This window comes from Gadus morhua, unplaced genomic scaffold (genome assembly GCF_902167405.1).
Source record: "Gadus morhua unplaced genomic scaffold, gadMor3.0, whole genome shotgun sequence".
NCBI classification, from domain to species: Eukaryota; Metazoa; Chordata; class Actinopteri; order Gadiformes; family Gadidae; genus Gadus; species Gadus morhua.
The window spans coordinates 20,683-43,443 of NW_021964013.1; the positions used below are offsets into that span (position 1 = coordinate 20,683).

Here is a 22,761-nt window from a genome sequence, read left to right on the forward strand (position 1 = left end):
TGTGTGTGTGTGTGTGTGTGTGTGTGTGTGTGTGTGTGTGTGTGTGTGTGTGTGTGTGTGTGTGTGTGTGTGTGGCATGCCTGCGTGCGTGCGTGCGTGCGTGTGTGTGTGTGTGTGTGTTTATTTGTCCAGGTGGAGGAGGCCTTAAGCGAGGTGGACTTTCAGTTGAAGCTGGATCTTCATTTCACCGAAAATGAGCAACAGTAGGTTTTATTTTGTTCCCCCAGAGGTTTGACAACTGTGTTCGATACACTTATTTACTGAGAGCAAGGGAGGGGGGGGTGTCAGACTGAGACATTATGGACTCAAGTAAGAATAAAGACAATCATAATGTTTTTAACAGAGAAAGAAACAAAGAAACACAAATGTAGCACGGCTGTACGTTTCACTGGCTTCAGACTCAAGTCTTCAAAATCCCAAGGCATTAAAGATGGCTGATGCTATACCGTCCAATGAGAGGCATCCAATGCATCCCATGGATGTTGTTGTTGTCACCCCCTGTGAGTGCTGGCCTCTCCTCTCGCCGTTATTTATGGTAGTCCTGGACAGCGGTGCTTCATCAAACAGACAAAGCGCTATGCACAGTGGCACACACCTCCACAGCGCTGACCTGTTGTGTTAACGATGTGGGGCGACGCACTTAAATACCTTATATTTCTGTGTGTGTGTGTGTGTGTGTGTGTGTGTGTGTGTGTGTGTGTGTGTGTGTGTGTGTGTGTGTGTGTGTGTGCGTGTGTGTCTTCATTACGGTGCTCCAGGCTGGCCGACATCGCCAGCGTGCCCCTGATCAGCAGCCGCACACTGGGGCTCCACTTCCACCCGCGCCGGGGCCTGCACCACCACGTGCCCGTCATGTTCGACTACTTCCACCTGTCCGTCATCTCCCTGTCCGTGCACGCCTCGCTGGTCGCCCTGCACCAGCCGCTCATCAGGTTCGTCGTCCACGTACCAAACGAAAGAGAAAGCAGCGCGTCGTGAGGATGACTAATGGCAGAGACCGCCTGCGACAAAGACAGGGGGGGGGTTTGCATTTTGGATGTCGCATTTTATTTCTTTTTTGGCCCGCTGACTTCTTTGGAGTGTGTCCATCTGGAGGGCAGCCGGGATGGATTGTTCTTGGGTTGATGTTTAAAAAAAAGATCCAAACACTTATCTGATGAGGCCGCCTGCCCGGTCTCCTCCGACTCAACGTCCGTCCGTGCATTAGAGATATTAAGGGCCCACGGATTGATTAACGTTGCGCCGTGACTCGAGGTTGTGCTAATCGCCGCCCTTCTCTCTCTTCTTCTCCTGTCACCCTTTTGTGTTCTCCACTGCCCTCTACGGGTTCCAGCTTCACGCGCACTGGGAAGGGTTCCTGGTTGGGGAAGGGTTCCCCCGAGAGCACCGGGGACCCTTCAGGAACGTCTGTGGAGGACATGATGTTCGGCGCCGGGTACTGCAAGCCCGCACTCTCTGAGGTACGCCCATTCCTACCTCTTCTGTTTCATCTCGGTGAAGCAAAAATATTCTATCGAGGTTTGCGTTGTGTCTGTGAGCTACGGGAAGGCTGGAAGCGCCACTCTGCAGCTTTTCACCGCATTTACATTTAGGGAATTTTGCTGACGCTTTCATCCAGAGCGACTTACAACCATTCATGCACACATTCACACGCCCACGGCGGAGTCAACCACGCAGTGCGACAGCCAGCTCGACAGGAGCAGTCAGGGGGAGGGCGTCTTGCTCAGGGACACCTCGACACTCTAGCTAGGAGGAGCCGGGGATAGAGCTAGCAACCTTCCGGTTACCAGTCGACGCCCTCAACCTCTCGAGGTACTGCCCCCCACTAATGTAAGATGGTAAATGTCTAGAGGGTAAAAGCAATCCATTCACGACGCGATGGACCCAGGGAACCATGCCCTCTCAATCTATTTGGTCTGTGCCAACCAATGGAAAACACGATGAGAGGATGTGACGTCATAAAGAATAATTAGTCAAGTGGAAAAGAAATGCCGTTTTTTATTTTTTAAGAAACATTATTTTCTTTTGTTATTTACATTGCAAATATTTAGATATCTCACCACTACCCTGCTTTAGGAAATACTACATACTGTTTTTCATCACCGTCGTGCCTAAGAGCCAATCAGTCAATGCTCCCACGATGCTAACTGCTAAGTTACACAGTGGGGCTATAGGCAGGTCCCTGTGGTCATATTATCGCCCCACCAAAGTATTCATTTTCCATATTCATGTTCCTGATATTCAAACATCAAAGCCTCTACAAGCTGCAGGCTGCAAAAATGCCAGCGGGATCTAGACACTAGTTTGGGGAGGTAGAGAATAGATTGATCCATCTCAGCAGTGACTTTCATTGACCTGAAGCAATGGGATGTAGCTATTGAGTGGATGGGGAGGAAATCTCTCTTATATAAGCTATGCAAGGGGCCGTAGTTCCCTAGCCCGGGAGCCAGAGGGATCTGCGAGCTCTTGTTTATTTGCTGTGGCATATGCACCTGGCCCCCCTCCCGTTCAGACAGACATCCAGCAGACCTGGCCCGGGATGGCCGATTGCCACCGCTTATCTCCTACGGGGCGGCTTTGATACGAAGACCAGTCAGAGGAATGGCCTATGGGAGCGCCATTGAGTTATCTTCATTAACAACCAAGATGGATGGCCCGTCTCGGCTGCGCCACACGCTTTGTTGCTCAGACTGGTGCTTGGTCTCTCCAATCCGACCAGAAGCATTTTGGTCTGGGCCCATTGATGCATGGATATTCTGAGAGATTCTTGAATAGTACACATTTGAACTTGAAAATAATTTTTTTTTTCAATGGACCAAACATGTTGGTATGGTTCGTTAATCAGAGCCACCTTGTAGACAAACACTAAGTAGACGATGTTCTAGCCTTTTAAAGTAACAGTTTATCCTGATTCCCCTACCTACCGGGACTGAGGTCTTGTATACATGAGACTATGAGGAGGATCTCTCTCTCACTCTCTCTCTCTCTCTCTCTCTCTCTCTCTCTCTCTCTCTCTCTCTCTCTCTCCCTCTCTCTCCCTCTCTCTCTCTCCCCCCCTTTCTCTCTCTCTCTCTCTCTCTCTCTCTCTCTCTCTCTCTCTCTCTCTCTCTCTCTCTCTCTCTCTCTCTCTCTCTCTCTCTCTCTCTCTCTCTCTCTCCCTCTATCTCTCTCCCCCCCCTCTCTCTCTCTCTCTCTCTCTCACTCTCCCCCCCCTCTCTCTCTCTCTCTCTCTCTCTCTCTCTCTCTCTCTCTCTCTCTCTCTCTCCCTCTATCTCTCTCCCCCCCCCCTCTCTCTCTCTCTCTCTCTCTCTCTCTCTCTCTCTCTCTCTCTCTCTCTCTCTCTCTCTCTCTCTCTCTCTCTCTCTCTCTCTCTCCCTCTATCTCTCTCCCCCCCCCCCCCCCTCTCTCTCTCTCTCTCTCTCTCTCTCTCTCTCTCTCTCTCTCTCTCTCTCTCTCTCTCTCTCTCTCTCTCTCTCTCTCTCTCTCTCTCTCTCTCTCTCCTCCACCCCCCCACCCAGCAACACCAGAGATCATTTCCTGTGCACATATTGGTGGTAAAGAGCTTGTAAAAACAGTTAGCTTTTTTTTCTTTCTTTACATCTACCATCTCTCCCTCAAACCTTTTTTTGAAGTTCTTTATAAGCCCCCACCCTCCCTCTCTGTCCCTCTGGATGTCGCAGACGCCGTTGTAAATCATAATGAGCACCACCTCAACCACTCTCACCCACAAACTAGCCTTACCCCAAACCCCTCGCCCCAAAAGCCCTAAACCCCTCTCCCCTTCCTTCCTCTCTCTCCCTTCTTTCTCCTCTTTTCTTTCTGAAGGTGTATTTAGTATTCATTTTGTAAACTTTGTTTACGCCCCCCTGAAACATGGGGCTTTAATAACCGCTGTGTTTAGCACGGGGGGGGGGTCTGCGTTTGATCACAGTAATGAGCCACCTGCCCATTACCACGTATAGCTCCAGGTGAATTCTGTCATCTCTCTCTCTCTCTCTTTACATTGAACTGGCTGCTGTTTTAATTGTTTGTTTAATTTTCATTACCCACCCGTAACTAAGGTATAGTTTCACATGTTTCAGCATTTCTTTCCCCCACTCTCGCTCTCCCCAGGCATTTCATCACTATTACCGACTGCGCTAGTGCAAAGTCGCACCTCTGCGGTTTCCTGTTGTATCAGCTGAATTGTAGCTTTGCCTATTAAACAAATAAAAAATGTATAACGCCGCACGCAGACAGACTCATGCACATTAATACACTATTTACAACGAGGCAAATTTAAGCAGGATTTAAAGAGCACTCGAAACCTGCACAAGTGGTACTTGCCTTTGTTCGGTGCGGTGTGTAAATCGGAATATTATTATCATATAATTGGAAATGACTCCTACAACTAATGGAGCAACTGATAGGATTAGCATTCTTGGCTCTGTGTTGTTTTGTGCCGTCGTCACTTGTTTTACAGCAGAATGAAACACGGTAAACATCTCTCTCGCTGGCTAAGTGAGCCCCGGTAGGCAGCCCAAGCTTGGGGAGGGAGAAACTTCATGTTTTCCCCATAATGACTACTTTGTAATACTTTAAGAAGAGGCGGGGGGGAGAGCGCTCTGTACCGGCTCATCCCGACACACACATCCATAAAGAAGGTGAGATGGAATTATGAAAGTAAGCCTACAGCTGTTCCTTCCCCGCTGGAGAGCATAACTGCGCCGCCGCTGCAATTACAGAGAGCGCACGCAGGTATGATGATAGACCCGCGCAGCCCGACCCCCGGGCTAACGACGCATCCCACAGATACACAGGCTTTACATGCCCTTTAAACACACATACACACACACACACATAACACTGGTCGGGCCCCTCACTGGCGCTAGCAAAGAACGCGCCGGCCACAGGATGGGCCCTGCAGGGGGCCCCGTCAGATCAAGGGCCGGAATAATCTCTCACATGTTTTGCTTTTTTTTACCATTTATTATTTATGTCAAAGCGCTGAAACCGAAGCTTTGGGTCTGCCGGGGTGAATAAACAAATGAGGGATTCTGACGTGAAACCGCGTCGCTGCTGCTGTTGTTATTATTATTATTATTATTATTATTATGGTTATTAGGACTTTTCATCCGTGGTTGGTTCTTCCATTGTTGGAGTGCCCTCTGCTGGAGACTCTCGGTCTATAACATACAGCGGCGGTGGTCTTCAAAGAGAGTCAGTAAAGAGAAGGGCCTTTTGGGCCGCACATTGATGGTTGATGCGTGCTCATCTGTTGCTGCACACGCTGAGCCACGGGTCCTAAGAAGTGGCAGCTGCACGCGTGTGACCTTTGACCTCGGTAGACGAACCAGGTTTTTCCCATCGCGACTCTAAACGGGGACTCGTGAAGGATGAGGTGAATGCGTGTTCAATGTAAATGAATCACGGCATTTGTTCGTCACACAAGCGCCCCCCCCTCCCAACCAATGCCCTGTCCCTGGTCCAGAAGGGTGTTTTAAAAGGGTCATTAGACGTGGAGGTGTCACAGCGCCCCTCTGACCCCCCCCCCCCCCCCCCCACTAGGCCAGCTCTACATGTTGATCTGCTTTAACAGCACACCACAAGCTGTGTTCAGGGGGGAGGGCTGCTACTGCACGTCCGTCTCTGAGTCCCATTTGATCTCCTGAGGTAATTACCGGTAAGGGGCTTGTCGCGAAGACACAGAGACTACACACCCCTCCCTCCCCCGCCTCCCCTCCCCTCCTCTCACATATACACCCCAAGCCTCCATGCCTTGTAAGCCCCTGCGGCGCTTTGCCAAGGCCGGGGGGTGGGGGAGGTTGAGCTGTAAAGTCCCAGCTATGTGCCCTGATGTTGGTTATTAGCGTGTAAACTCGTTTGTCTCTGTTTATATCTGAAACAGAGAGAGAGAGAGGGCAGTGACCCGCGCCGCGGCTGACATTAACGCTGCGTGTCTCCCCACAGCAGGGGAGCTTCTATGTGGCCAGTGAGAACTGCCTGCAGAGGGCGCACACGTGGCACCGGCGGCTCTGTCGCCTCCTGCTGGTGGCCCAGCGCGGACTGCGCACCTACTACGCCGCGCTGCTGGAGGAGGCGCCGCAGCTGCAGCCGGCGCCGCTGGACCGGGGTGGGTGCGACTGGTTGTGCGTTTTTGTAGGATTGTTATTATTTTGTGGTCTTATTCGTACCATGTGGCTCGGTGCAGACACACTAATGTATTTATTATGTGTTTATGTATTAGTTTATCATGAGAACAATAACTTTTATTTTTAATCATTGGGGGGGATTGTTGTTGTTTTTTAACACAGAGCTGCCTGTGGAAGAAACCCTTAATGAGATGGCGATAGAGCTGCAGGTAGGAGGAATTACCTTTTAGCTGCACAGGATGATTCTTCTTTATTTTAAAGGAATCTTTGAGTCTGGTATATTCTCTGCTCCTTTATTTATTCTACTATTTCTTCATACAATTTCTGACATTAATGTTAATGACCCTGTTATTATTTCATTTCCTGTCATTTAAATATCCGCACAAAAATCAAATGCAGATTTTGCACAAAGGTGTAAACATGTTGATTTTAACTGCTGTTGTATCCAGACGTCCCTTGTTTTGTTGATTTGTTTATTTAAAAAATGCCCATTAGCTGCTACCATGGCAATCGGCTAATGTTCCTGGGGGCCACACCGGACATACTGTGTGCATAAATAACACACTACATTTGCATTAATACTCATAAATCTACATCACTATAAAAATTGGCAAGCTTACATTGATATGAAAAAAATATCTATATATATTTATAGGGTTAGGGTTAGGGTTGAGTATAGCCAGTGAGAATAATCATTAAGCAAAGTAAATATATCGATAATATTTAAAAATAATTAGAATCGTACACCTCATATAAATGCAAAAACGAATATTGCATACTAGCCCAGAGTTATACCTCCTACTATTCAGTCATCTGCATGCCAGTAGATGCCTCTGGATGTTATTTTTAAAGGATAATATTTTTTTATTGGGTGGATATTAAGCTGTAAATTATTCCAGGTTGTTAGTGCTCTGTCAATGATTTTTTTCAGAAGAGTTAGTCCTTAGGCTGGCGACCACAATGAGACCGTTTTCAGCAAACCTGAAAACGGTTTGCTGGTTATGTGTTTTATATAGCAAGTAACTATTTTCTGAAATAAAAATGTTGGCATCTTTGAGTTAAAAGTGCAGCTGGAAAATGCTTGAACAAGTCCTTGGCTCAACGGCGAGCCGTGAGAAGCAGCAACCTTTCGGTTGCTAGCTTGGAGCAGCCCGGAAAAAGTTTATTTGTTGAAGCTCTAAAGAAGGGTTTTCAATCTTGCACCCCGCAGGCTGATTCTGGCCCACCGTGTAGTTTAATCCTGCCCCCGGGCTGTGCGATACCAGGTGATGCTCAGTCCATTTCAGGTTGAACAAAACCGTACAGGTTTAAATATGTTTGGAAAAATACATATTTAATCACTGAAGTGAAACCCCATAGCGGGTAAAAAAAGATTTTATATTTTCTGCCATTACGATACCCACAGGAAGAGCTATGACGATAACTCCGGTCGAAGGATTTTATATTCAAGCGTATCAGAAATGCCTCCTTGTTCCGGCCCCAATAAAGTACGATATGGTACAGTAAAGCCCACAACCTCAACTTAGTTTGACACCCCGCTCTAAAGAGAACTTTTAGTCCTAAGGTTTGGTCAGGGTTGAAAGACAAGCAACTCTGGGGGGTTTATCCAAGCATTCATTTAGTTAAAGATTAGTCTATCACTGAAATCAGTAAAACACTTTAAACAAACAATCTTTACTTTAAAAGACAGCCTCTACTCTACTCAGAGGCTCCATTAGAATAATGATGCAGACATCCTTCACAAGGTCATTGGTAAAATGAGCTGGAAAGGGAGCCAGCAACAAAAAGATCTCTTCTGTACAGCATCCTTGTCCTTGAATAATGTTAATTATCTCTCTCTGTCTCTCCGTGCCTCTCCCTCTCCCTCTCTCTCTCTCTCTCTCTCTCTCTCTCTCTCTCTCTCTCTCTCTCTCTCTCTCTCTCTCTCTCTCTCTCTCTCTCTCTCTCTCTCTCTCTCTCTCTCTCTCTCTCTCTCTCTCTCTCTCTGTGCCTCTTTGTGCCACTCTCTCTTTCTCTCTCTCTCTCCCTCTCCCTCTCCCTCTCCCTCTCTCTCTCTCTCTCTCTCTCTCTCTCTCTCTCTCTCTCTCTCTCTCTCTCTCTCTCTCTCTCTCTCTCTCTCTCTCTCTCTCTCTCTCTCCCTCTCCCTCTCCCTCTCCCTCTCTCTCTCTCTCTCTCTCTCTCTCTCTCTCTCTCTCTCTCTCTCTCTCTCTCTCTCTCTCTCTCTCTCTCTCTCTGTGCCTCTTTGTGCCACTCTCTCTTTCTCTCTCCCTCTCCCTCTCTCTCTCTCTCTCTCTCTCTCTCTCTCTCTCTCTCTCTCTCTCTCTCTCTCTCTCTCTCTCTCTCTCTCTCTCTCTCTCTCTCTCTCTCTCCTCCAAACAGCTGCAGGACGGCCATGAGAAGGTAGCGGAGCAGATCAGCAGAGACGTGAGCCAGCTCTGCTCCCAGCTGGCCACGCTTTGGAGCCACTTCCTGGGCCAAGTGGTCCTCAACCCTTACATCCTCTCCTACCTGGCCCAGGAGCACCACACGCTCAGGGTGAGCGGAGTGACACGCACACACACACGCACACACACACAAGCACATACGTGTGCAGACACACTTAGACGCACCCATTCTGAGCCACGCCATGCAGGCCTCTTGGACCACTGCGCCACTGCGGTATTTACAATGAGACAACATGCATTTAGTCAGACCCATGGTTACCTCTTCTGAGACGGCGGAATGTGCAACTGTGTTGAACGTGTACGTGTGTTCACGGCTGGTCACACTGAACGCCTCTTCGGCTGTCCATCAAGGTCGCAAGAGTCAAAATACTCTTCCATGCATCCTTATCGAAAGATCGACCACGTCGGTAACAAGCCGTTACCGTTGTCTTGCCTCGTTCGGGAGTATTGTTAACCCGGTGGGCTGCACGCAAACTGCCTCGCCTTTTAAGTAATGACTCAAGTGTGTATTTATTTATTTTATCGCTAACTGCTTTACAACATCGTGGTCCAAATTGACCATGAAATCGTCCTGTGCCGTCCGAGACACGAGGCCAATGAACATGTGAGATATGACTGTGGTCTAATGCGCTGCAAATAAAAGGAATTCTATTGGCCTGCGCAGGCCAATATAATTCCCAAGTCTTAATCAGTGAGATGTTAAATATTAACACAGAGCCGTTCTCAATCTGCTGCATGGCGCGCACCCCTATTCGGATCACTCACATGTGAAAGCATCTTGCCTGAAAGTAATGAAACAGGTCTTTTTTTTGTGTCAGTGTGCATGCGAGTGCGCGTTCGAGTGCCCGTGTGTGTGTGCAAGTGTGTGTGTGTGAGAGTGTGTGTGTGTGTTTCTTTTTGTGTATGTGTGCGTGTGTGTGTATCTCCCTGAGGGGGATATTGTCACGGCTCCACCTGGAGCGAACATTTCAATTAACGCTTATTTTAATTATCATGGGGCCATAAAGGTACCCGGTTGTTGTGTCTGCCATACTGGCTTACTTCCAGTGCCTTCAGTTGCAAGTTACAGATGGAGAGGACAGAAGTTGTTGTTTTTCAGTGCTCTCTTAGGAACTGGGTTGTAAACCACTAGCCAGCATTGTTTACTTATTTTCCTCTCCACACCAAGTCTAAACTGCGGAAACATCTTTTCTCTTACTTTTACAGTGTTCTGTTTTGTTATTTGCCCGGGGCTGTTTCGCCAGTGGAATTGGTCGTCCGTTCTGCTTGTCTCATTTTTTTTCTCATTTTTTTTAATGCCAGGTCAGGAGATTCTCCGAAGCCTATTTCTTCTCTGAACACCCCAAAGAGTTGTCTCTGACATTCCAGGAGGACTTGTGAGTATCACAGGAATATCTTTAGCATTTGTTCATCGGTTTTGGACAATGAGACATGGAGAAAGGGAGAGAGAGAGAGAGGGCGGCGGCCTCTTATGTCTGTCCGCCCGGAGTTCTCTTCAGAGTCGACCTCGACTCTGAGGAGCCCCCCCCTCCCACCCCTCCTACTTACTGTATGTTGTACGTCCTGGCACTTAATCTATGCACATATTGTATATCCTACTTAGTTATACTAGTTAGTTAATAGTTGTGCTGTACCTAATCTTAGGGGAATGGGTTAACCTAGCGATTGTTGGTGCTTTGTACTTGGTTCTATGAACATCCTTACTGCACCGACAGCGATATATTGTTGTTTCACCTTCTTCTGACAAATGTACTTGTAAGTCTCTTTGGATAAAAGCGTGGGCTAAATGCCCTAAATGTCATGTAAATGTAAATGTTGATGTAACTGTGAATGCCGTGGTCTCCAGAATCAACAGACACGGACAGATCGCCGCGGAGGTGCGGAGCTCCGACTACCTGAGCAGGATGCCTCCCCTGCCGGTCGAGTGCCTGGACATCGACGGCGACTGGAACAGCCTGCCCATCATCTTCGAGGACCGATACGTCGCTTCGCCACAAACAGGCAAACAACCACTCCTGAATTAAAAACCCAGAAGGAGACTTTTAATGAGGCAGTCTCGCGGGGAACTCACAAAGAGAACAGTGTTGTGCCTCAAATAGTTTTCACATTTGTCATCGTCAATTAAAAAATAAACACGTACGATGTGAAAATGAGGAAAAACCGAAAAAAACGAATGTTTTTATTGTGTTCGTAGTTCTGTAAGTTCATTCATCTTTTCTTAAAAGTCCTGTTGTCTAACACCCACACCCTCAAGCACACAGACACCTTTGTCTTCTCCCGTTTGCTTTCAAGGTATCAACTCTGGTGTTGTGGGTGCTGTGTTTCAGACTGGGGGTCACATGTGCCAGCGCTGGCGACAGGCGACACACAGCCAGCCGGCCCAGAGCCTGCTGCTGCTGCCGCTGCCATCGCCAGCTTTCACCAAAGTGACCAGAGCACCCGACCACCAGGCGTACCCGGGGAGCCTTCGGACGCCCCCCTCACAGGAGAGCGCTGCCGGAGCAGAGCCGGAGGCGTGGCGAGCACCGGGGGGGGGCTCCACGTCGGTGAGGAGGCCCCCCTGATGAGCCAAGCAGAGGCGTGCGCGGTAGCCGAGCCGTCGGAGACACGGCAGGAATCCGACCCGAGCGCGGCGCCCCATGAGGCCGCCGCACCCCCGGATGACGGAGGAGACTCGGTGGTCTGTGGCGAGGACAAGACCCCCGATGGCCGGGTGATGGAAGAGGTCCCTGTCACGCTGGCGCCATGCCGACAACAACAACAACAACAACAACAACAACAACAACAACAACAACCACAGCCTCCAAGCAGCCCAGAGCGGAGCCACTGCGGCGGGGAGGACGGGGGGGTGACCAGCTCGCTGGACGAGGAGGAGGAGGAAGAGAGCGAAGACGCCCCTCTCCGCAACCTGCCCGCCCAGCGCGCCCTCTCCGTCTCCCCCCACCCCGCCGGCGCCAGCCTGGCAAGGGAGCTGGGCCGGCGCAGCGGGGGCGGGGCCGGGGGTGGAGCCGGGGCCGGGCTCCCCCGGCTCATGAAACGCTCCTCCTCCGTCATCTCGGACTCGGGCATCGAGAGCGAGCCCAGCTCCTCGGTGGCGTGGCTGGCGTGGCCCGGGGACGGCGAGGCCGAGGCCGGGGCCGGGGCGCGGCGCTCGGTCGCCCAGTTCTTCCCGCCGCTGCCCGGACGCACCTTCCGGGACTTCAGCAGCGAGCGGGAGATCCCCCAGCGCGTGGTGCGGCGCCACCCCCGGCGCGGCTCCCAGCGCCGCGTCTCCCTGGAGGGGCTGCGGGCCGAGAGCCACGGCAGCCTGCCCAGCGGCAGCTCCCCGGGCGGGGGCATCCAGGCCTCGCTGACCTCCATCAGCTCCCTGCCCTACGAGGACGAGCAGCAGCAGCAGCTGCGGCAGCGCGGCCAGCGACTCCGGGGGAAGCTCACCCGGTGGGCGTCGGCCCCACAGATCAGCTCCGCCCCCGAGGGCACGGGGAGCGCGGAGGACGCCAAGGCGTCGGACACGCCCCGGTCGGACGCCGGCTGTTTGGGGCGCGTCGCCCCGGCGACCGGCGACGCAGCCGAGGGGGACGGGGCGCTGGCGCCGAGGTGGGCGCTGAGCGGTTCCCTCCAGGTGCCCGCCTCCCAGAGGCCGGGGAGCGGGGGCGGCGTCCAGGGGGAGCAGGACGACGGTCTGGAGGACTGGAGGCTGGAGTCGGCGGAAGCCCGGCTCTTTGAAGTGGGGGGGGGGCCCGCGGGCTGCGGGAAGCTCGGGGGCCCCCGGTTGTCAGACGGTCCGACGCTGAGTAATTGGGCTTTGGACGAGCGCCAACGCTTCACTCAATGTCCGCCGCTCGCCCTCGAGGACACAGAGGTGGAGCGGGGGCCGCCCCAGACGCCGGACGCCTCGGGGCCCCTCCAGCCGGCGCCCGGCAAGCAGAGGCCCCGCGACCTCATCGGGCTGGTGGCCAGCGCCGCGACCCCGCCCGGCGACCTCCGCGGGCTGCTGGCCGACAGCAGCGGTGACGGGGGCGAGGGGGCGCAGCCCCGCCCACTGGAGTGCCCCACCAAGCCCTCCAAGATCCCCAACGCGGGCCTGGCCTTCATGAACAAGAAGATGGTGGAGGTGGTGAACATGTCCACCTCCTGCGCCCCCACCTGCCTGCCCTTCTCCTCGGTGCTGAGGGACTCGCCCTCCGTCGGGGGGCTCTCGGCGCGCCAGGCCGCCTCCCCCATTACCCATCAGCCCCTGGGCTCCTTCGGCATCATCTCCTCCTCCTCGTCGCTGCTCAGCCCCCTGGCCAAGGACGAGGAGACCAACGAGAGGATGCTACAGTGAGTGCCCTCCGGCCTGGTGGAGGCACACGTGTCATTGTTCACCCTTTTTGTTCACTGTTCACCTCATTTGCACTCGGAAAGAAATCAAATTCGGCAATAAAATCGACCCGTTTTTTGGTGTCATTTGAGTGTGAGCCTTCGCGGCATGCTTGCACCTCTCTGTGTGTGTGTGTGTGCGTGTGTGCATGCGTGCGCGCGTGCCTGTATACCCGTGTGCTGGGCTTTTAGCGGCCCCCGCTACTTCACACACGTCACCCCAAGGGATCAGGCGCGGCAGTCGTAATTCATGGTGCCACGTCGGGCCCTGCCCTCCCCTCCTGCCCCCCACCGGCTCCTCCCGGCTCCCTCTCAGTCTCCCCTCTCGCCCCCTGCTCCAGTTTCTACAAGGCCAAAGAGGAGCTGCTGGGGGAGCTGGCTTTCCAGGGCAGCCTGTACAGCGACCTGCCCCTGCTGGCCTCCGACCTGCCCTACTTCCCCCCCGAGGAGGACGACGAGGAGTTTGACGACGGCATCCATCTGGTGGTGTGCGTGCACGGCCTGGACGGTGAGTCGCGGCAGAGGGCGAGTCCCTCAGCACCTCCAGGACCTTATTGTTATGTCCAGTCAGGATTGGGATTGTAAGTCATTATCATTGTGCTCGTGTAGTTATGACTTTAACCTGCCTGCTGTCATTTCTTTCACACTTGCCAGCCATTTCTTTTGTTCACACTTGTTACTCAAATGAGTCACGTTTTATTGCGCTGGCTCTAAATTAGTGTCATTTATTAAGTCGTTTAAAGAATAAAAAAAACATTCTTGCTAAATCCATTTGGCCTGTTGATAAAAAAAGGTTTTTGTTGTTTAAATAATGAAATAATGAGCTTCTGACTGTTACATGGCGGAGCTTAATTCATATTATGGCGCATAATGTGCATGGTGCATTGCAAATATATATTGCAATTCAATGTATATTTATTTAGTTATTTGTTGACCTATCGATAGGGTTTGATTTGAATCATCAAATACAGTAGAACACTGCCTTGCTACAGTAGGCTGCCCATTCCTACGTGGCAAAGAAGCCTTTGTATGATAGTGCTGCCAAAAGACCCGCACTATGAGACTGCATCCCGAGTACAGGAACGGTTCTTAATGCCATGCTTACAGCGGTGTTTGCACCTCCTACGAGCCCCAGCTGGCACCCCGCCTCCAGCTGCCTCCTTTGCCCCGCCCCCCCACCGTGTGTCACAGTGTCCAGGCGGAGGATGTGTGTGTTGGTGGTGGCTATGCGTGATTTAGGCCCAATCCCATTTCTACCCCTTACCCCTTCCCCTTACCCCTCCCCCTTGTTTTGAAGGGGTAAGGGGAAGGGGTAAGGGGAAGGGGTAAGGGGTAGAAATGGGATTGGGCCTTAGGCCCAATCCCATTTCTACCCCTTACCCCTTCCCCTTACCCCTTCAAAACAAGGGGGAGGGGTAAGCGGTAGAAATGGGATTGGGTCCTAATGGCTCGCACTGCAGTGCCTGCTCCAAGACCTGCCGATGCTGGCCAGCATCACGGGAGGCATTGGGTTGGAGACGGGTGAAGGATTTGGCCTGCTTGTTAAGACCCCAGGTACATTCTGGCAGGTTTCCACTCTCTCTTTGTGGAAGCGTTGGGCAGTTGGCCATGGACGTCCATTATATTCCAAACGAGTGTTGAGCCGCTTCTGGAGCAGCATTTTTGTTTTGTCCAAACCGGGTAAGCGTATAAACTGCCCTGCCTTGATCGTTTTCCCCAATAGTGGCCAAAACCCCACAAATCTTAAGGTTTTGATTCTGTTTCTTCATGTCACTGGGCAGGCTGACGGATGTGGAAACTGAGGCGCGCAGTTAGAATTCTGTGTGAAGATAGTGGCTGCTTTGTTGGCAGTCTGATAATTCAGGAATCTGAGTGCGCAGCCACATTTCAATCAATCGCATCGGTAAGTTTAGGAGTTGTTTTTTTTCTAGCTGAATGGAAAACAGCCTCAGTATTCACTTCTGAGTCTGAATGGAGTGCTCAATTCCCCATTGTAGGAATACACACAGAACCATTAATCCCAGTCCATTGCAACCGGCGGGTCAAAGCAGTACAAAATCCATAAGTTTGTTCCAAATTCAACACCATGCTCAAGACCATTACATATAACCTTCATAGTTTCAAACTGCTTGCCCCTCAGTCTCTGAGGCCGTGGGCATGCGCAGTGTGTGTAAACACAGCATGCTTATGCTGTGTTCAAATGATTAACAAAACACACCCACCAACACCTGCGCTCATGACTTATTGAAATGTTGCTCTGCACCCATAATACAGAATAATCACACTTCCCAAAATTCAGCCGCTTTCTTCTCAACAAAATTCTAACTGTGGAAAAACAGTATCAAATATTGTGTACTTGTCGGTTTGTGGGATCTGTCGAAGTGAGCTACCTAGCCAATTCGTATGTGCTCACCTTGGTTGGGCAAAACAAAGCCACTTAGTTTAGCAAGGCTACAGAGCTGCTACACTTGTTTTGTATATAATGGATGTAAATGGATGGCCAACTGCCTTGGTCCATTTGGAACGCATTGACACGGCATTCATGGACAATGACAATTAACCTGGGGTTTCACAAATTGGCCCAATCCTTTAAAGTTAAGGTGTAAAGTAAGAGATGGTTAGGTTGAGTATGCGGCGTTCTCCAGCCGATCGAGACGCCGTTCCCGGCCTTAACGGCTGTGGGATCAGGGATCATGTGGTGGTGACCCTGAGCCAGACACTGTAATTGTAACCGGCTATTCTGCTACCAGGTAACAGTGCAGACCTGCGGCTAGTAAAGACCTTCATTGAGCTGGGGCTGCCAGGCTCCAGACTGGACTTCCTCATGTCTGAGAGAAACCAGGTATGAGGCGAAACGCCTTTTGTTTTTCTCTTTTTTTTACCTTGATCCACCACAGATTGTGAAAGTGCTTTGGGCACATTTTGTGGGTAAGCTGACGCCTGTGCTTTCCCCTCAAACCATCAATGTCCCAGACGGACACGTTTGCGGACTTTGACACCATGACGGACAGACTGCTGGATGAAATCATACAGCATATCCAACTTTATAATCTCACCATCGGCCGAATAAGGTCAGTATAACAGCGGTCACAGTGAGTTAAATGAACCGAGGCTTGTTGTCTGTACTTTATTTGATCACTAGATGGCAGCACATTCTGTATTAGTGAGTGAAACATTCCGGCATCATTACTGATGGTTGGTTTAATCAGACAGATGGACGGTATCACCTTAGCCCACCATTTTCAACAATTAGCACACCCACTGATTTAAATAGCAGAAAACCGTTCATATCAGCTGGCGATGCTGATATGTTGCTGTGATGTAGAGATGTAGTTTTCCGCTTGCCGCTCACTTGATTAGACAGGATCCCTTTCACCCTATTCCATCTTTTAAAACAAACGCACATCAATGTTGGGAAAATACCAAGAAAAAAAAGAAACAAAGTTATTTGAAAGGTTTTCTTTCTCGGAACACCAAACTTGTTAGAAAAATAAGCAATTTATCTTCAGACTTAATTGCCCTCAATGTGCCAATTTGTTATTTGTGTAAGTGTTTTCATTTTTTTCCCCAAGTCGTCAAACTTTACCAACTTCCTTGTGTGTGCACTCAGGAGAGTGTTTCAAAGGCAAAAGCAATGGACTGCCAGTGCGGCATCTGGTCTGTGAATTATGTCTATATTTAGTCGTGAAGCAGATATATGAGAAGGTAGAGACATAGGGCTAGGGGGATTTGGAACAGCGCTGGAACATTGCAGCAATTACACTCAATGACAGACGTACTGTATCTGTGCCACTGTGGCTGTTTCCAGTCGCTGGTAAGTGCTTGTAATATCATACATTCAACCTTCCCTAATCGTTATCATTAAGTTTTCTCGGCACTTCGAAGGACGTCATTCGTAAGCCTTGTCACACTGCGATCCATAATCAGGGTGAAACGATGGAAAGTGTCACAATCTTGGACCGGAATAATCAATTCAAAAACACGTTAGAAGAGTGATATTCAAAAACGATTATTTTGACAGAGCGTGTCTGTATCCCCTCATGTAGTGGTAGAAGATGAGAGAGGAGAGATCAGAGTCTTGGTGGGTCTCGGGGTCGCCCATCTCGCCGTTGGCTGAAGAACGTTTTTGACTATTTTTCGATTTCCTGGCCCACACGGGACATCAGTTCATCTTTGAAAAATGGTTTTATATTATTTATGGGAAAAAGCAAGATTGATACAAAACAATAAATATACATGCATAATTTACCTCTCCCAAGCAATGAATAGCGGCACTTATTTATACCTCTAAACTACAAATAAAACACAAATAGAAATGAATAGGGTTATAAATTATAATAATGAATGACGCAAAATAACTCCCATAGCAATTGCTGTGAAGGAAAAGACACACATGAAGGTACAATCACGATGAAAGGGTTCTGAGAGCCAGTTGTGCGGGTCCCCCGGGTGACTGGGCCTCCTGGTGGTGCTCCACAGCTTCATCGGCCACTCCCTGGGGAACATCATCGTGCGCTCGGTGCTGACGCGGCCGCGCTTCCGCTGCTACCTTCCCAGGCTGTACACCTTCCTCTCGCTGTCCGGGCCCCACCTGGGCACCCTGTACAACAACAGCACCCTGGTCAGCACGGGTGAGTCTCCTGCCACCCACACACTCTACTTTAGAGAGCTTTTTATGTTCAGCCACTTTTGTGTTTTTGTTCAATGATCTACACTCTGCTGTGGCGGCTCTCTTTCTCACCGCTGTCTCAAAAGACAACACTGTGCCTGATCGGGTGTGTGTGTGTGTGTGTGTGTGTGTGTGTGTGTGTGTGTGTGTGTGTGTGTGTGTGTGTCTGTGTCTGTGTCTGTGTCTGTGTCTGTGTCTGTGTCTGTGTGTCTGTGTGTCTGTGTCTGTGTCTGTGTCTGTGTCTGTGTCTGTGTCTGTGTCTGTGTCTGTGTGTCTGTGTCTGTGTCTGTGTCTGTGTCTGTGTCTGTGTCTGTGTGTGTGTGTGTGTGTGTGTGTGTGTGTGTGTGTGTGTGTGTGTGTGTGCGTGTGCGTCTGTGTGTGCGTCTGTGTGAGTGCTTGAGTGCAGGCCTGTGGTTGATGCAGAAGCTGAAAAAATCGGGATCCCTGCTTCAGCTTACCTTCAGAGACCACATGGATCCCAGGAAGACCTTCCTGTACCTGCTGAGCCAGAAGCCAGGTACCCCCCCCCCCCCCCCGCTGTGAAGACGATCAGCAGCTGTCACATGAAGTTGTCACAAAGATGTTGTCTTCTGCTATCTTTTGATTCCCAAAGTTGTTTTTGCTCTGGGTGGCAGCGAGCTTATGCGTCATCCACTGCTAGCTAGCTGTAAGGTCCCCTCCTCCCAGCCCACCCAAACACACACACACACACACACACACACACACACACACACACACACACACACACACACACACACACACACACACACACACACACACACACACACACACACACACACACACACACACACACTCACTGCTTGCTGAGTGGAACAAAGCAGCCATTTGTCACAAACATACACACATACACAGACACACACATGCACACAAACACACGCACCCTGCGCTGTGGTGTACTGACACAATGATCTAAACCCTGTCATTGGAAAGCCAGCGACAGTGCAGTCCGTTAGAAGCACGGTGACGGGAGACAAGAGAAGAAACATAGTGTTATCACATCAAGGCTGTCAGAGCACTTTCTGATCACACTGTGATTTACAGCCTCCTCCTCTCTCTCTCTCTCTCTCTCTCTCTCTCTCTCTCTCTCTCTCTCTCTCTCTCTCTCTCTCTCTCTCTCTCTCTCTCTCTCTCTCTCTCTCTCTCTCTCTCTCTCTCTCTCCGTCTTGCTTGCTCCTTTCCCCACTCTTTTGAACACAAATACTCAAACACTCAAAGACAAATTCAGTCAGTTCTGTTCACTGTGTGTGTGTCATTGTTCTGTCTGTGCGTGCGTGCGTGTGTGTCTGACCATGTGTGTGTGTGTGTGTGTGTGTGTGTGTGTGTGCGTGCGTGCGTGGACCTCACAGGGCTGCAGTTCTTTAAGAACGTGGTGCTGGTGTCCTCCCCGCAGGACCGCTACGTCCCGTTCCACTCGGCCAGGATAGAGCTGTGCAGGACGGCCCTCAAAGACCGGACCACAGGTCAGACCCTGGCCTTTAGCTCGGCCGCGCGCTGCCTTTGTGTTTGCCCGGCCGCCTGTGGCTGGCCGTTCTGGTACCTGAACAACTACCGCTGTTGACATTTAGCCGCGCTGATCCCCTCCCGGGCGCTGGAGCCAGCAGTGGAACGTGGCTTCTCTCTGATTCTCGCCTTCTCACTGTCACCTCCCTCTTGCTTTCTCTCCTTCTTTCATTCTTTCCTCCAATCCCCGCCCTTCTCTCTCTTTTGCTGTCTTTCTTTGTTCTTTCTTTCTCTTGCGTCACCACCCCTTCTTTCGTTCTTTCTTTTGGTCTTTGGTTCGATCTCTTTCACCTCCATTCTTTCTCTCTCTTTATTTTCATCCCTCTTGCCTTGTCTTCTTGACTTTCTCTCTTTCTCTCAATCGCTTGTGTTCTCTTTTTCTTCCTGTCTTTCTTATTGTCTTTCTTTTCATCACTAATATTTCTTCCTCTCTTCCTTTCTTCCCTCTGTCCCTCTCTCTTCCCCTCTCTCTCTCTCGTTTTCTCCCCCAAGGCCCCGTGTACACGGAGATGATCAACAACCTGTTGCGTCCCCTGGTGGAGGCCAAAGAGTGCCGTCTGATTCGCCAGAACGTGTTCCACGCCCTGCCCAACACAGCCAACACTCTGATTGGCCGAGCCGCACACATCGCCGTGCTGGACTCTGAACTCTTCCTGGAGAAGTTCTTCTTAGTCGCCGGCCTTGGTTACTTCAAATAAGAAGATATATATATATATATATATATATATATATATATATATATATATATATATATATATATTCCTTTTGTATGCCTATGTTTAGTATATGTAAGTAGCAAATGTGTATAAATCCTATAAGCTGAATGAAAAAGATTATAGCAAAGAGAAAAGTGACTGTTTCAACCAGGGACTTCTGTTTAGTAGGCCTTATGAATTATCCCTTTCAACCCAAAGCACTGGTGGGAAGTGCTACTGTTAGGCTGAAGAGCATTGCACCTATTGTTTTACCTTCAGAGTCGGTGGGGGTGGAGTCTCAGTGCAGCCTCTCTGATTGGTCAAGCCCCACTTTATTGCTGAGCATTTATCCGCGTGATTGTACATTCGACAGGACTTTTCTGTTCAAAGTGATGACTTTACTTTTTCCATAAGAGAAAAAATACCACATATATATATATAAATATATATATATTTAATTTATTTTTTATCAGCAAAAAAACAACAATGTAATGAATACGTGTAATCTGGATGTCAGTTCTACAACATGTTATGTTAACCTGCGTCCAAAACGTCCAAATCAAAGTCACCTTGTCTATCAATTGTACAACGCAGGTATCAGTGCTACCTGCTGTAGAGTGAATATAATACATATCTTCTCGCTGAAAGCATTTAGATGATTGCGTTTTCCCCGAATGCAGTTGACCTCAGCTTAACCACATCAGCCAAGTGTTAAATAGTGCTGCTTGCATCGTTAACAAAGAGAAATGGCTGCAACTATATTTCCCCCACACAAATTATTCAAGCCTCCAGCATAATTACTATCACATTTAATCAAACTACTAATTTCCATGTGGGTCCTAACTACTTCTGCAGCCAGGGAGTGTACACGATGAGGCAAAATGCATGATGGGAAGTGTATTAAACATACACGTAATATGGAATCCATAATAATAATAAAAAACTACCCGAACACCATATGGCAATATTAACAATCAAATCCGAGCGCAAAAGCTACGCATTTTCCATTATACGACTGATTGAATAACGCAAATAATATGTTTTTTAATGAATTGTGCGAAACAAAGAAAATAAACGGGTTGGAATGAATTTGGCGTTTAGCAAAAGTACACCGGGGCACAGCGGGCCGCTGCTACCGCCCCACGCTCCTGTACAAACAACGGCCGGTCCAAACCGGTCGCGTGGCAAAGTCAACCGCCGAGACCTTGGGCCACGCTCGTCCGTCATGAATGTAGGCCTCCTGTGTGATGGATGGCCGCGGCAGGAACGCTCCATCATTCCCTCTGCTTGTGTTTCAGACACGAACCCCCCCCCCCCCCCCCCCACAGCCGTCCACACCATCCACCCGGCCGCGCTCCTCCAGGTATTAATTACCATTGTTGTACGCTGCCCTCCTGACCGGGTTTTGTTTTACTGAGCCACTTCACTGAGAAGGCTGTGGCTCGGAAGACAAGGCCCCGTTCCGTCCCCTTACGAACTGCACTCTTTGCCCCCTTTGAGAATCCACCCGATTCTGTGTCACACGGACACAGTGATGCCCGTCGCTGGCCCTCGCTGGGTCCGAGCTCATGATATCGATGTGCGCTAGCACTGCGTTTGCAGCACGCTTCAATGTTGTTGACCACATCTGAGGCGGGCCCTGACGGCTCCATAGGTCAGAGATGATATGCAACAGCCATACTCCCCCCCCCCCCCCCCCTCTCGCACCGTGGGCCTCGGCAAGGGTACTTTACGGAAGCCCTTGACAGCTCTCGCTTAACGGAGGGCGATGGATCTGTGCTGTGTGTGTCTAATGGCGTTGTTGAGTGTACCTCGTTTTTCTTTGGGCTGAAGGTAGAGCCTCACTTAGACGGCGCCAAGAGGGACGCACCCCCACTCATGAGGACCTTGACCTCTACTGTCTCGTCTGTCACTCGTTTCGTTGTCACTTTCGTTTGTGTGTGTGTGTCTGTGTGTGTGTTGTGTGTTGTGTGTGTGTGTGTGTGTGTGTGTGTGTGCGTGCGCGCGCGTGCGTGGGTCTGTTTGCGAGTTGCCGTCGAGTGTGACAGTCGTTGACAGGAGCCAGGATCTCAGTGAAGCCTCAAAGCACCACTCCTCTGGTGTCTTCATGTTCAGGAAACAGCAGCAGCCTTTATTGTGCCGGTGATGACGCCCTGAGTCCACAGGGTGTGTTTGGTGGCAGGTGTGCGTGTGTGTGTGTGTGTTTGTCTGTGAAAGCTGGCAGCACCCCGCGCAGTAAGCAGGGTGTCGACTCTATGACTAACGCTCATCAAACAGTGTGTGTGTCGGGGGGGGGGGGGGGGGGGGGGGGGGGGGGCGACACTGGGATGGCTCCCCAAAGCCTATGACTGCGCTTCGTAAGCAAATGCAGGAGCTGTTTCATGCATCATTTTCTCTGCCCACACACACACACACACACACACACACACACACACACACACACACACACACACACACACACACACACACACACACACACACACACACACACTCGCACACACACACAGACACACACACACACACACACACACACACACGCACGCACACACACGCACGCACACACACGCACGCACGCACGCACGCACGCACGCACGCACATGGATACACACACACAGATAAACACACACAAACACAGATAAACACACAAACACAGACACACAACTACACACACACACAAAGATACACAAACGCAGACATGCACACGCACACACACACACACACACAGACACACGCAGACAAATACACACATACACACACACGCGTATGCGTGAGCGTGGGTCTGGCTTGTTTGTTTTCCCTCTCGCTGCGCCTGTGCTGTGTTTACCTAAAGGGTCAGTGAGAATCGATGAGGGGGAAAAATGTTTGATGTATCAAGAACGAAGCCTCTTCTTCAAGGGCAAACACACGCACGCACACACAAACACACACGGCCGCCTTGG

At 50.3% G+C, this 22,761-nt stretch overlaps 1 protein-coding gene across 1 annotated transcript in view; it reads left to right on the forward strand.

Moving 5' to 3' along the window:
* Positions 1 to 20,911, forward strand: part of fam135b (family with sequence similarity 135 member B) — a 37,092-nt gene extending 16,181 nt beyond the window's left edge. Inside the window, exons 5-21 of the mRNA XM_030350109.1 lie at positions 133 to 203; positions 759 to 932; positions 1,334 to 1,460; positions 5,950 to 6,112; positions 6,294 to 6,340; positions 8,511 to 8,666; positions 9,878 to 9,951; positions 10,422 to 10,576; positions 10,675 to 10,685; positions 10,770 to 12,898; positions 13,279 to 13,445; positions 15,688 to 15,779; positions 15,911 to 16,008; positions 17,417 to 17,568; positions 18,013 to 18,123; positions 18,974 to 19,087; positions 19,620 to 20,911. Coding sequence (XP_030205969.1) covers positions 133 to 203; positions 759 to 932; positions 1,334 to 1,460; positions 5,950 to 6,112; positions 6,294 to 6,340; positions 8,511 to 8,666; positions 9,878 to 9,951; positions 10,422 to 10,576; positions 10,675 to 10,685; positions 10,770 to 12,898; positions 13,279 to 13,445; positions 15,688 to 15,779; positions 15,911 to 16,008; positions 17,417 to 17,568; positions 18,013 to 18,123; positions 18,974 to 19,087; positions 19,620 to 19,825 — 4,047 coding nt within the window. The 3' untranslated portion in view covers positions 19,826 to 20,911. The remainder of the gene's footprint in view (positions 1 to 132; positions 204 to 758; positions 933 to 1,333; positions 1,461 to 5,949; positions 6,113 to 6,293; positions 6,341 to 8,510; positions 8,667 to 9,877; positions 9,952 to 10,421; positions 10,577 to 10,674; positions 10,686 to 10,769; positions 12,899 to 13,278; positions 13,446 to 15,687; positions 15,780 to 15,910; positions 16,009 to 17,416; positions 17,569 to 18,012; positions 18,124 to 18,973; positions 19,088 to 19,619) is intronic.
* Positions 20,912 to 22,761: the final 1,850 nt, after the last annotated feature.